Genomic DNA, 13,317 nt, shown 5'->3' with positions numbered 1-13,317 from the left:
GTGATTAAGCTAATCAATCCTTCTAAAAGCAATCGACCGTCGTGTCACACAATTGGCCACTCGACTGTAAAGGCTACATATCATTACTGTACATATCATTGCTGTACGATATATACTTTATCGTAACGTCTGTGTTGCTCGACAGGCTTTTGTCCCTTAACCTCCCGACTTTATTGATCCTCAAGAAAGGGGTCAAAACATCCAGAGAGAGTCGACAGCTGTCACGGATTTGTCTTGCTCAAGGGCACTTCAGTGGATGCTTGACATCACAAAGGCCTTGAACTCATATTTCAGATGCAAATATAATCAGATAATATGCAGTCCGTAACGCCATCGGAGAGAGAATAAACACCCTGCTGCCCAAGTGTTGCTTCAGGGATCCATATGGTAGATGATTTGAAGGAAAACATCTTGTAAATATGATGATATTTAAAATAAATGATTCTTCATTACATCCAGAACACCCCACTGGCCCTTTAATATTGTTCTAATTAGTTTATTTGAATTACACAGCTGGGAGATCACTAGAGTGACAGTCACAAGAGTCTAAATGCCCTGACAGCGTCACCGAGGCGCTCGGCAGCATCTCATATCGAATCCATGCAATTCTGGTGTTAAGACTCCGTCGTCCTTAGACCTAACACTAGTGGAGATGAAAACCTGAAGGATGTGTGACTCATTTACTTATTTGGCTTGTAGCAGGTGCAACTCGAATAGCTCATAGTAAGCCTTGCACTCTGAGTCTTCCAGCTGATCACAGGTCGGAACATCTGAACTCACCTGGTCTTCAAAGGACAAGGCCTGTCCCACGTCTCGGGGGAACCCGTCGATGACGATACCATTAGCATCTGGGATCTTCATGATTTTCTGCTTTATCTCAGTTATTGTTGTCTCCTGGAAAACAGTGAAAGCAGCATGATTCATAATTGTATGTGAACAACACAGAGCAAGACCCCTTTTTCATATCAGCAGGGGAGTAATAACAATTATCCAGATGGAAACATTACAAACTAGCATGGACCCAGACGTGCTCTACAGCAGGTTATTAAAACCCGGCCAGAACATCACTGTTGTCCATCTACTAAGTGTCAGTGGTATTGGTGACGAGAGGTGCCTGCGAAGAGTCCAAAGGATATTAAAAGACAAAACCCGCCCCAGGCACGATCAGTTCACCCTGCTGCCGTCTGGTAAACGTTACAGAAGTATCAGCTGCCACACCACCAGACTCCAGACCCACTTCGTTCCCGAGGCTGCGAGGCTCCTAAATCCAGCCTCAACCCTCCATATATGATATAGTTTTGCTTTTTTTTGTAGGCCTATGTATGCGTGTTATCGTATGCAGCAAGTGACAGCAAGCAAGTTGACATCAAATGAACCTTGTAACATTGTGGCATTTCTTTTTCCGGACTCGCATTTCACTTCACTTTATCACGTTTGAAACGTTCATCTATGTGGGCAGGGTCTCTGCGTGACTACCTGGTGTCACAGCACATTTCAGCTACAAATTATAAGCAAATAAGTCTAGAACCGTAATTATGATTTACTTTTCCAGCAGGAGCATGAAGATTGGTTTGGTTAATGTAGCAATTCCCAGATTCATCAAGGTTGTAGATTAGTCAAAACCCCGTGGAAATGAATAATGAGTATAGCTGATTTCAAGTCATAAAGAAAGGTGACGGGAAACCTGTGACGGCACATTGGAGGATTCCACAATATAATGAATCTGTTTATCCAATCGTGGTTCAATATATCAGAATGCAGCAGAACAACTGCCTCGTGGCACCTAAGGCCAGGGAGTGCCCGCATCTTTTAGCGTCAATTAATTCCTCGTGGCTAGAGGAGGTCAACATGTTTGAATGTATTTCCCTGAGCTGAACGCATCATGCGATATGGCAGAGATACATGAGCAACGCTGCGATCTAAAAATAACATCCAGGGCCAACGCTGAGCAACACAGACGTTTAATTTCCCTCCACGCAGAATAAAGGCAGCGGGCCGAGAGACTGCACCGAGATTAGACCTATTCTCGAGTCCATTGAACAGATTAAGGTATGTGTGTAAGATAAAATGAGAAAAGCTAATCTGGGAAAAGCCCTCTGATCCATTGCGTGGCTCGAATTCTCGCAGGGATGCTAGTCACACAGTCACCCCTGACGACCAAACAGAATCTATTTACAGCGCTATGCCAGCAGACATAGCAGCTGGAGAGAATCCTCACCAAAGCTGCATCCAAAATCCTTCGTTCACGTCTCTGTATGACAGACACTTGGTAGTGAATGCATGTTTATTTGAAAAATGTTGACATTTTCTTACATTCACACACTCGAGGGCGAATTCACAAAAATATTGTGCAGCCCGCACAAACGAGACAAAAACAGTGGGATTCTCAAAGCACTCACGAAGGGTGAAATGCACCCGACATGCTATTTGCATGTATTAAAATGAGGTTATATGCATATACTTGGAGCAAAATTGGCCCCTTTTTATGCAAATGATTCTCATTGCAAAAACAGTCCAATTCACAAAAAGCTCCCATGCCCAGACTTTTCAAGTGATCATGGCAGCATTGAATGATTTGTCAAGTTTAATTTTTTTGCCCAAAACTGCAGTTTGATTTATGTCTAATGGTGTATTTATATATCATTTCCTGTCATTGCGAAATGGTATAGTGCATTAACTTCAGCAGTGGAGTACCAGTATTTACATGTACACCCTACTAAAAAAACAGCTAAAACCAGCTGACGAAAACCTAGCTAAAACCAGCTTGACCAGCTGACCAAAACCTAGCTAAAACCATCAAACCAGCTTGACCAACTAAGACCAGCTGACCAAAACCTAGCTAAAACCAGCTAAGACCATCTGACCAGCTAAGACCAGCTGACCAAAACCTAGCTAAAACCAGCTTGACCAGCTAAGACCAGCTGACCATCTGACCAAAACCTAGCTAAAACCATCAAACCAACTAAAACCAACTTGACAAGCTAAGACCAGTTGACCAGCTAAGACCAGCTGACCAAAACCTATAGTTAAAACCATCAACCATCAAACCAGCTAAAACCAGCTTAACCAGCCTTAGCTGGTCTAAGCTGTTTTTTTTTAGTAGGGCAATTAGTATGTATCGGAGAATTGGTACACAGTTTTTGTTAGACTGTGATCCTCCATAAAGGGGAAAAAACAGAATTCAACAACTCTGTCTTTTTGAACCATCTTAACGGGAAGATTTTTCTGTGCTGTTTTTATGTAATTTTAGACCAGACTGTCACACATACATTCGAGATACTCTTATGTAGAGACGGATGGGATTTCCGAGGGAACAGAAGTGCAGATAAATACTGAGTCATGTAACCTTGCAGTGAGGTACCGACAAACAGTAAGAACTTCAAGTTGCTGTGGTTGTCTGAGAGTCAATGAAGTAGCTCTGCGAGCTCGCTGAAATGTTGACTCATCTGGAGAGGTCGCACAGCTGAGCCCACCACAGTACTCGAGGCTACAAGAAGAAATGCATGGATAACTTTCCCCCAGCCTACTTACAGAGAAACTTCTAAATTGTAGAAATATGTCTTTAAAGGAATAGTATGACGTCTGGGGAAAATTGTTTTCTTTGATTTCTTGCCTGAGAATTAGTGGAGAAAATTGATACGACTCACATGTTCGTATGTTAAACATGATATATGTTAGCTTAGCTTAGCATAAAGACTGGACACAGGTGCAGCAGCTAACTTGCTAGCTTACTATTCCTTTTATTTTGCTCCTACTCCAACGCCCAGGTTTCTTGCATGAACCTACTATCGACTGACAATGTGGCACATTTACAGCAGTTTCTGCTTTCTGCCATTGCTGTAACTTATAATTAATGCATCTATTTGGCTCCGATGGTATAAAGGGGGAGAATAACATCTGTGTAACATACACTAAAAAGAAACTGTGACTCAGAAATATGTCACTCAACACATCATGAAACGATGATATCAGGACATCTCAGTATTTTGACTCTTCCTCTCGTCCGTACATACAGAATCATTATGAAACCAAACTCTTCTCTGTTTTGCCAAACAGACAATAATGGCAGGAAATGAAATGCCCAACAGTCACACAAGTCACTTCATCAGATCTAATATGTCTGCAGCTTGGCCTACTTTGCTGTTTATCTCACTGGTTCCTGGACGGACATCTAGTGAACGGCCAGATGGGAGATGCAATGTCGTGGCAGGGATGGCGAGGAATGATAAATGATGAGGGGGCAGTTATTGAAGATGATTCATAGGGGGGCGCAAGCTTAGAACCACCAATCACGAAGCAGACGCTTGGTGTCCGTGTTACAGCCTCGTAGCTCATCAGCAACGCATATGCCCATGTTGACAGTAAACACCCCCCTCTTAGGTGACGGTTTTGCATCCTTAAATCTGTTTTTTGCTCACTTGAATTCTCTGCTAGCTCCTGGTCCAACTTAAAACTGTGGATTTACTTCCCTTGATACCTCAGTGACGTTATGCAAATCTGTACTAAAAACACATTTTTTCAAAACGTGGATCATCTTTGAGGATTAGACCTCTTCCACGACATTCGTCATCACTATTATTTTGTTCTTGACAGCTGTTATCGTCAGTTCTTTTCAGGAGATTTGAAATTCAAGTTTGTTTTGCCATCTTTTATATGAAGTTATCTCACGTGTTGTGTGTAAACCAAGTGGCAACCTCTGGTTCTAAGACATGAAGCCAAAACCGAAAACAAAAAACTGCAGTTCCTCAAATGGCTACTTGAGGAAAAGTGGATCCATCATTCCCTACAGCCCCTCAAGTGCCAAACTTCAGCCCAACTTTGTGTTATTGTGTGAATTATGTGAACCAACCCTTAGAAACACAGTCACAAACTAACCTATTGAAGCAGCGGTTGAAAATATTCTTCATTTAGCGTAAATTTAAACTGATATTAACTTTCTTAGGGTGATCATTTATTTATAGTTATAGTTTACTCGTCCCTCTGTCCTTATACTTATACTTAATCACTGTTGTAACCTTAATTTCATACACATACTGAACTGGGAAGTGTAAACATGTTTAGTATAGACTGTCTGAATGAATGAGTGCACAAGCATCCACAGGGGTTCTGTGCCCATTTTCTGCCCAAGCAGAGTAATTATCCTGAAAAAAGGGCGCTAGTAAGACGGATAAGCATCCCTCTTTGAAGCACGCTTTTGATATGGATGCGGCTAATTAGTCCCTTCTTACATGCACGCTGTGATAATGACCTGCGAGTGACTGGACACACTTCCTCATGTTCACACACACACACACACACACACACAATCACACTGTGTCTCTGCTACCTGCGGTGCCAGCTCTCCGTTGGTGATGATTTTAGCAATCAGGCTCCACTTTCTGTTGCTGGTGGCGTTGTGGATCATCTTCTTCCTCAGCAGCTCGCCCACGGACATGTACTGGAAGCCGTAGCGCTCGGCAATCTTCAAGCTCTGTGTTCCCTTGCCGCTGCCGGGGCCACCTAGGCACAGAGGGAGAGCTGTTGATGTTGTGGGAGAAGATTTTTGTCATGTTTTGTGAAATGTGTCCGTGTGAGTGTGAAACATTGTGTGCGTGGGTGTGTTGGCGTGGGTGCGTGTGTGTTTGTGTGAGAAACCCAGACTTTGTGTGTGTGTGTGTGTGTGTGTGTTACTGCTCTTTGTGTTGAAGAAGGCCATGTAGGTGTGTAGGGGGTGGAAGAAGGTATGTGTGAACCTCCTACATTTGCGATCAATCCTTTTGTTTCTCCATATTTCAACAGGAAGCCGTACAACAACAGGGGAAGACAGCCTTGAGACGTGCATGTCGTGTTAGATCTGGTCTTGACACGTGTGCAAGTGCATTTTTACAAATTCATAATATATAAGGTTGCTGGTTGTTGCCCTGCAGTCATTAGCAATGATGTCTTGAAGGTACAAGATAGACCGTGTGAGCTGTCACTTTGTGAAAGGCCTCTAAAAGTCTCTGTAAAAGCTGTGTTTCATTCCAGGATTTCAGAGATGCCATTGTTGCCACAGAAATGTCAAGCGCTCCAAATTGTTCTGGTTGAAAGCCAGGCCGGAGTGAAGTGAAATGAATCTGAGAACAAAACTGTGTGAGTAATTTATTCCATTATGGTGTCGCTGTATGAAAGATTTTTTTTTTTTTAGGGATGAGGAGAACAGCGTGCATCCAAGTGTAAGAATGGTACAAATCAGTGATCGCTAATATATAATTTAAATTAGACAGTTTCAGTGACGTGACGTGATGCTCGTTATCATGTAAAGGGAATCAGAAGGTATTCAGTGTCTGGCTTCATCTTGCAGTCGGACATTTTGACTCTTTAACTAAAGGAATATACTTCAGCCACAAAATTACCAATTTGTATTTCAATTTTATAAGCAATAACATATTGAAACACACTTTCAAACTCATGCAGTATAATCCAAGTTAGGAGGAGTGAGCATAGGATTGGCTAAATGGTTCTTATACTACACTATAAGTAGCGTGAGAGTTTGTAAACAGATGTTTGATATAGTTTTGCTTTTTACTTGTGCTTATTATCAAGACTTATCTTGGAGACATGTGAGAAAAACTGTTTTCCTCAAAAATTCAAGGTAATACAGTAATTGATATACAAAAGATAATTTTGTGGGGAAGTATTGCTTATTACTAAGTGTATCTGTGTTTTTCTTCTGTATTTCTTATGAAAAAGGTATATATAGAGAGTAGATGGGAGGATATTAGCCATACTCTCACATACTGTATTCAGCAGATATGCATTTTTATAATATTTCTTTATTATTTCATAATGTTGGACCCAGCCTCCTCCTGACTTTTTCAGTCCGTCTCCCTCTCTCTCTTGCTCTCCCTCAAACCTGCCAGACAAAACATTTGCCGCGATCCTCCACAGACATGACAGCTGCTGCCATCCATGTTTTCCCTTTAAACATGTGTTCACAAAGACCAGATAGGAACCGGCTCGGTGCTGCAAGGACAATGACTATCAACCAAACCACAGAGAAAGCGTGTCACAGTACGCACTGAAAAAAAGCGAAACGCTCTGCAGCAGAAGGGCTGTCAGGAGGCTTTTAGGAGCTTCACAGAGACATGTGCTCTAAAACCATAAATAAACTATTTTCAAGAGGGTTTATAATAAGCAGCTTTTTTTTTTTTTACCCCGATCCAGCTCAACCAGTGTCTTTGCTCTTATTGCGCAACTGCCATTCGTAATTCACAAGATTAATGAATGTATTTGACAGGTTAATGCAGGCCCATCAAGGAAATCAGATTAGGAGAGCGTGAGTGTCTAACGCAGTGAGTGACATGCAACAAGATCTTCCCTGCTGATACCAACGGAGAGAGGCCGGGGCCTACGTTCAAAATACCAGGGAAAAAAACACTCAGCTAGTTCACACACACACACACACACACACACACACACACACACACACACACACACACACACACACACACACACACACACACACACACACACACACACACACACTCTCACAAATGAGATTCCCATCCAGGCCATTTATTTTTAGCAAATATCAACTTTGTATTTACTGCATGTTGAGCCATTTATAGAAATGGACAAAGCTCTCATCAGCTGCATTAAATAGACACTAGTTTTCTGTTTATGCATTTACTGCTTTGACAAGTGGAAAATAAGAGTAAGCGGGAATCCGGTTGAGCAGCCTCAAATATAAAAAACCAGCAGATAAGGAAACATTTTTTCCTCAGCGTTTCCTTGCTCTCCTGTTGCGTAAGGGCACAGATGTGTATAGTTTTAATGTTTGTGTTTTTGGTCGGTGAGTGCCGGTCCTTTACCGATGACGAGGATGACTTTGGGTCGCGGTCTGGATGGATCAAACACCTCGTACTCCTCTATGAGCTCCGCCGTCTCCGACAGGTCCGAGTCGCTCTCGATGGAAAACTGGCTGATGGGAGGGAGGCGATCATACCGTCTGTAGGGGAAATTAGGACTGTCTGGCATCACTGTAACACACACACACACACACACACACACACACACAGGTATAATTATTGTCATAATTATTAAACAAGATACAGATGTCATATTATTTCAAATGTTTCAAACGAGACCAAAAAAATGAAGAAAAAGGTAATTTAACAAACATAAAGTACATTTAAGAAGACATACTGAAATACTGACCCATCAATTTGAGTTCAGAATCATATGAGAGGTGAGAGCAGCTTCTCCGTTCGGCAAAAGTTTTGAAACATGGCAGATTTGAGGTTCAGCTTTCAGCCAAGAGGGGAATCACGGGACACGGGAATCTCAAACCCTTATTGGCTGCAGTTCCCAGCGTCTAATCGTTGCAGCTGGCAATGCTTTCGGGCATCTAAGTGGGCTCGATCTGAATTTCTCAAAGCAGTTAATCTCTTATTGACTATGACGTAGTTGTATGAAGCATATCTGTTCATATCTGCATGTGCGGTGTCAGTGACGTGCCTATAAGCTTAAAGATGGCAATCAATTTTTTAAACCACACACACACAGTGTGTGTTCATTACCACTTTGGTTCATACGCATCATCCAACGAGGAAGTGAATGTTTGAATTTGAATAGACCTAAAACGAAAGGTGCAGGTGTGTCTGCAACAACCAGGGCTGTAATATGTGACCGAATGATGCAACCCACAATTGTCTAACCCCCCCGGCGAGAGCTGACGCATATAAAATGTGTTTTGCATGTTTCACACAGCAGATACACGCTCGTTTTAATCCATTTGTTGGATTTGTGCCGGCGATGTATCTTGAAATATTCATTTTACCTTCAAGTTGATTTTTTTTCCCAAAAGTACATGTATAAACATGAGGTTGATGCCCATTAAAAAGCACGGAATAACTGTGTCTCTCGACGCAGTGTGGTCATTCCATTAGCTGTTAGCTGTAAAGTCGACACGTAGTGTAGAGTATTGAGTGAGGCGTCAGCAGGGCAGTTCTTGGCAGCATTGGAACAGTAATAAAAGGTGTTGTGAATGAGCACCCAAAATGATATGCAGCAAGATTAGCCATGGACAGACAAAGAGATGCACAGACATCTCATTATCTCCTGGTGAAGATAATAAAACTGAGCAAATAGAAAACGTTAACAACCCACAGGAGCCACCGTCATCTTCGGTCTGCAAATTCAAAAATAGGTTTTGCATCCTCCTGCATCGTTAGACATGTTGGAAACCGTATAGCGTGAATATGTGATGAATGGAGAGCTCTTTGTTTTCCCCACCGATGAATGATTAACTACACGCGTCCGACTGTCTTTTACTGCATGGTAACATGCTGCCACAGGTCAACGAATGGTCAAGGGTGAGAGCTGCACTGTTGGTTTGGCGGGTTCACAAGCAGCAGCAGCGTCTACATTTTGTATTGCGGTTGTGGGCGCTCTGGCCTCTGACGCTTCCTGCACTATTAGGAAACGAAATCGAGTATCGACGCACACGGCTGAACTTCAAGCTGTAACTGCAGAAAAAAAGGCCTCCTATCTCTCGCTGATCTCAAAGTCGTCTACTACAAATGTCGTCAAGAGTAGCACAGTTTTAACAATGTCTCTACAATGAGGCTCGTGAAGGTACGAATGTCAACGCCCTTTCCTGTTCAAATAGTGAGCCAGTTGTGATTGTTGTCGGAGAGGAAGTTCCTGACAGATTCTGGGAAAGAAGTCAAAAAGATATATATTTTTGGCTCCTAGCAGCTTTTTTTGCATTTAATTTTTTTTCCGCTTTGCTCTATTCATTTAGATTTTAATGTGGCTGTCATAACGTCAGATTTTCCCTACATGATTCTCACAGCCAAATTCACAATTACAATTTTGATCATAATAACTGTAGAAGAAAATGCTATCAGTCAAATTCATCATAACTGTGTTTATTGTGGAATTTGTGTCTTTTTGGAAAATGGAAGACATTCAAAATAGAGTGTATGGAGGTGGTGATTTAAGAAGCGCTTGATGATTTACACACTATTATTATATGTGTATTATTAACATGAAACAATATTTCCTTTTTTTTAAAACACATTACAGTTATGGTCAAGGTATACTGCGACACCCCTGGTCTCTAAATAAAATGATGAGTTTGTGCTTTTTTTGCTTTTAAATACTTGAACGATTATATACAAATTGTAGCAAATAAAGTTTTCTGTCGAGCGACTCATCAATTAATTGTTTTGTGCTAATCGGCATTCTCACCATTTCTGAAGAGGGACCGGCGTGATTGTCCACCGTTGAGAGGTGGAAGGGACTTCTTCTCTTGGCCCACAAAGGTATCCCACCGCACCTTGTCTGGTCCTCCCAGCTCCCTGGCTTTCTTCAGGCAGACCTCCAAGTAGTCAATGGGGTCATCGGGCCGGTAGTACATCAAACCTGTCAGCAGGCTCTGGGGAAAACAATGGAGGAGGTAGAGACGGAGAGGTGAGGTGTTTGTTCTGGCATCACTACACCTTTGTTATGACGCCAGGACCACAGCGTCCAGAAGTCTGCCTTTTTAATATGAGAAGTTTTGAAGTGCCTGCTCCACCGAGGGGAAAAACAAAACATCTCATTTTCGTCAGAAGCCCATGAAATTGGTTTCTGGTCATCAGGCTCCTGTGTTTATTTGCCAGGCTGATACTGTCGAGGAGGAAAGCCAACCGCTGCTGTGAACGTGAGAAAGAACTCCATGCCAGAACACAAGTGTGTGTTTGTGTGACATTTGCTCCCTCGACCCCCGAATGTTTTAAAACGATACCTTCCTCTGGGACTTCCTACTTCATCTCCACCCGCCTCGCTAACAACTCCCAGCAGCAGCGGCGTGAAAACACAATTAAAGGTTCCCCCTACTGAAAAATGATTTGCTGTGCTTATTGAGCTGGTAATGAATACACTTTAATATAAGAACCGGGAAAATTACAGTTATGAAGATGATGATGATGATGATGTGTCACTTCACTGCTCAGTGCAATTTGAACTGGCTGTGAATAAACAAGCAGTGATTGCTTGCATACATTAACTGCACTGCACTTAGGATTGAGTCTAATTAAGTGGATGAGCCAATTTACTATCCCCTCAGGGAAATAAGTGATACTTCATTATTATATTTCTGTCTATGCTGACTAATAACGAGTCTATGCTGCCTTCTTTATGCCCTTTAATCTTTGATTATATAATGATAGATTTCAGTCATTCATTTTTAAGCACCGTCTCATAATATAATACGTCGGTGCTCGTCTGTCACGTATAATATTCCTGAGGTTAAGTATCTTCAGATTCTATGCTGCAATCTAATGCATTATGGAGTTTCATATATCGCACCTCCATCAAGCACAACAAGAGGTTTTTCATAAACAGATCTTTGCCGTCACTCTGACACGCATCGATCTCTGTTTAAAAATCACGAGAGTCAGATCTGCATGCATCATCTCAGTCCAACAAAGCTCCGGCGGTCTCTCACCTCAAATAGTTGAGGTATCTCCCGCCTTGCGAGATACTCCTTGGCATCGCTGGTATTCATCTCCTGTCGGATTTCCGATGAAATCACAACTTGTCCGGAGCTTGTTTTCTTTATTATGATGTTTTCCCCTCCTTGCTTCTTCAGATGTGTCAGCGGCGCGCGCGCGTGTATTGTGTGGTCAACAACAGAGCTCCAGACAGTTCCCCCCTCAGCGCATCTTCGCCTCGTGTGCGGGCTTTACACTTGGATTCCTGTAGGCGATGCCACCGCGCCACCCTCCTCCTCGGTGATGCGGATGCGTCGCTCGTCTGCCCTCCCCTCCCACGGCGCTCCGCTTCCAGCGCGCGCCATAAGTGCCTTGACGTTGGCACAGAGGTTGCGCGCTGTGCCAATTAACGCACGCACCGCCTCCACGTGGCGTTTTTCACACGGTTACAGTAAGACCGGAAACTTGGTGGTGATGTTGATGTACGGCAAAGATAGTTATGATTCTATAGGCTTTTAATTTGGTGATTGGGACAACAAACATGATTGATTAATGATTATTTGGGGTTTTCCTCAAATGTCCAACAAGAAAAACATCAAGGGCATCAACAACTTCTCACACACACACACACACACACACACACACACACACACACACACACACACACCGGTATATAAAAATCTATACATCTATATATATATATTACCTACTTATTACCTTTGTCAAGCTGTTGTTTCCTCCAAGATCAAGAATGAATCTTCAAGCTTAACATTTTGACACCACTTAAGAGGATTTGTCATATAACAAAACTAATGCGACTTGAGTCACTTCATCACAACTTTAGCCTACAACCAGATGGGATTAGCTAGTAGCTAAATCTGGCACAATACATCTGTTCTCCTTGTGTGAGATTAATGTTTTTGTATCTGGTCTCAGGTAGAATTCCAGTGGATCAAAGGTTTTTTTTTAGGCAGCACAAGAATAGGTCACATTGAATCCCATAGGATTTGAAAGCCACTAATCCTCTTGACAACTGGACACTTGACTTCACTGTAAGTCTCTTTTGTTGGTTATCAGCAAACAACTTTAGATTAGTTCGGTGACACCAATGTGTTAGAACGTGAGGGTCACTCCATCCCAAAAACATTTCACGCACAGCAGAGAATCTCTGCTTACTGCTGGGGACAAAACAGCCTGACAGGAAAATATTTCAGGGATTGAAAATAGAATAATGATTTAATTTTCTAATGCAGTGCATTCTGAGGAGGGCATTATCATGATCAGTTCTGTGCTGGGAAGGAGAGTGAGGCTGTGTGCCAAAAAGCAGCAGAAGTGAGAGACATCCAGAGGATTGACGTGGTTGGAAGACCTGTAAAGGCACTCTGAGTTCTATAAGACCTTCTTTTTGCTGCATTTTAATGTTACATTAGAATTGCATGAAGAATTTGCTTTTTTCCATAGCTTCAGATTGTACTCCATGGCTCCCAGAGACACTGAAGGTTGCAGCAGTATCTGCTGCCTGTGATATACATGTCACTTCTCATTACTAGGTTCCTTATTGGAGAGAGCCTTAAAGTACGCTCTCAGCATTACTTGATGTCTATGCTTTAAAAAAATAATGAGTCGCCAAATTAGACATGCTGTCAGGTGTGTGCTATGACCTCTTAAGTGTCTTACTTATATTGCCAGATAATGCAAAATCACTGAAATAAACTACAATTCTAAACAAATATTTATAATACCACAAAAAAACACAAATTTATTTTTTTCCCTCCCCCTATGAACTCTGTAATGAACATCAGAAACAAGTTGGATAAAACACTCAATGGAGACCTTGCAGGAATATGAGCATTTATTACAGTAAAACAGCTTGTTC

The 13,317-nt window shown here is 42.1% G+C and overlaps 1 protein-coding gene across 1 annotated transcript in view; it reads right to left on the bottom strand.

Moving 5' to 3' along the window:
• The window catches only part of ak5 (adenylate kinase 5), a 45,667-nt gene extending 33,963 nt beyond the window's left edge, over positions 1-11,704 (bottom strand). Inside the window, exons 1-5 of the mRNA XM_084007184.1 lie at positions 11,456-11,704; positions 10,216-10,402; positions 7,833-8,000; positions 5,327-5,499; positions 781-894 (exon numbers count right to left, since the gene is read on the bottom strand). Of these exons, the coding sequence (XP_083863310.1) occupies positions 781-894; positions 5,327-5,499; positions 7,833-8,000; positions 10,216-10,402; positions 11,456-11,515 (702 nt within the window). The 5' untranslated portion in view covers positions 11,516-11,704. The remainder of the gene's footprint in view (positions 1-780; positions 895-5,326; positions 5,500-7,832; positions 8,001-10,215; positions 10,403-11,455) is intronic.
• Positions 11,705-13,317: the final 1,613 nt, after the last annotated feature.

The sequence above is a fragment of the Eutrigla gurnardus genome, assembly GCF_963514095.1.
Source record: "Eutrigla gurnardus genome assembly, chromosome: 4".
NCBI classification, from domain to species: domain Eukaryota; kingdom Metazoa; phylum Chordata; class Actinopteri; order Perciformes; family Triglidae; genus Eutrigla; species Eutrigla gurnardus.
Note: the sequence above shows the minus strand (reverse complement) of the source record. Positions and strands in the feature narration are given on the sequence as shown.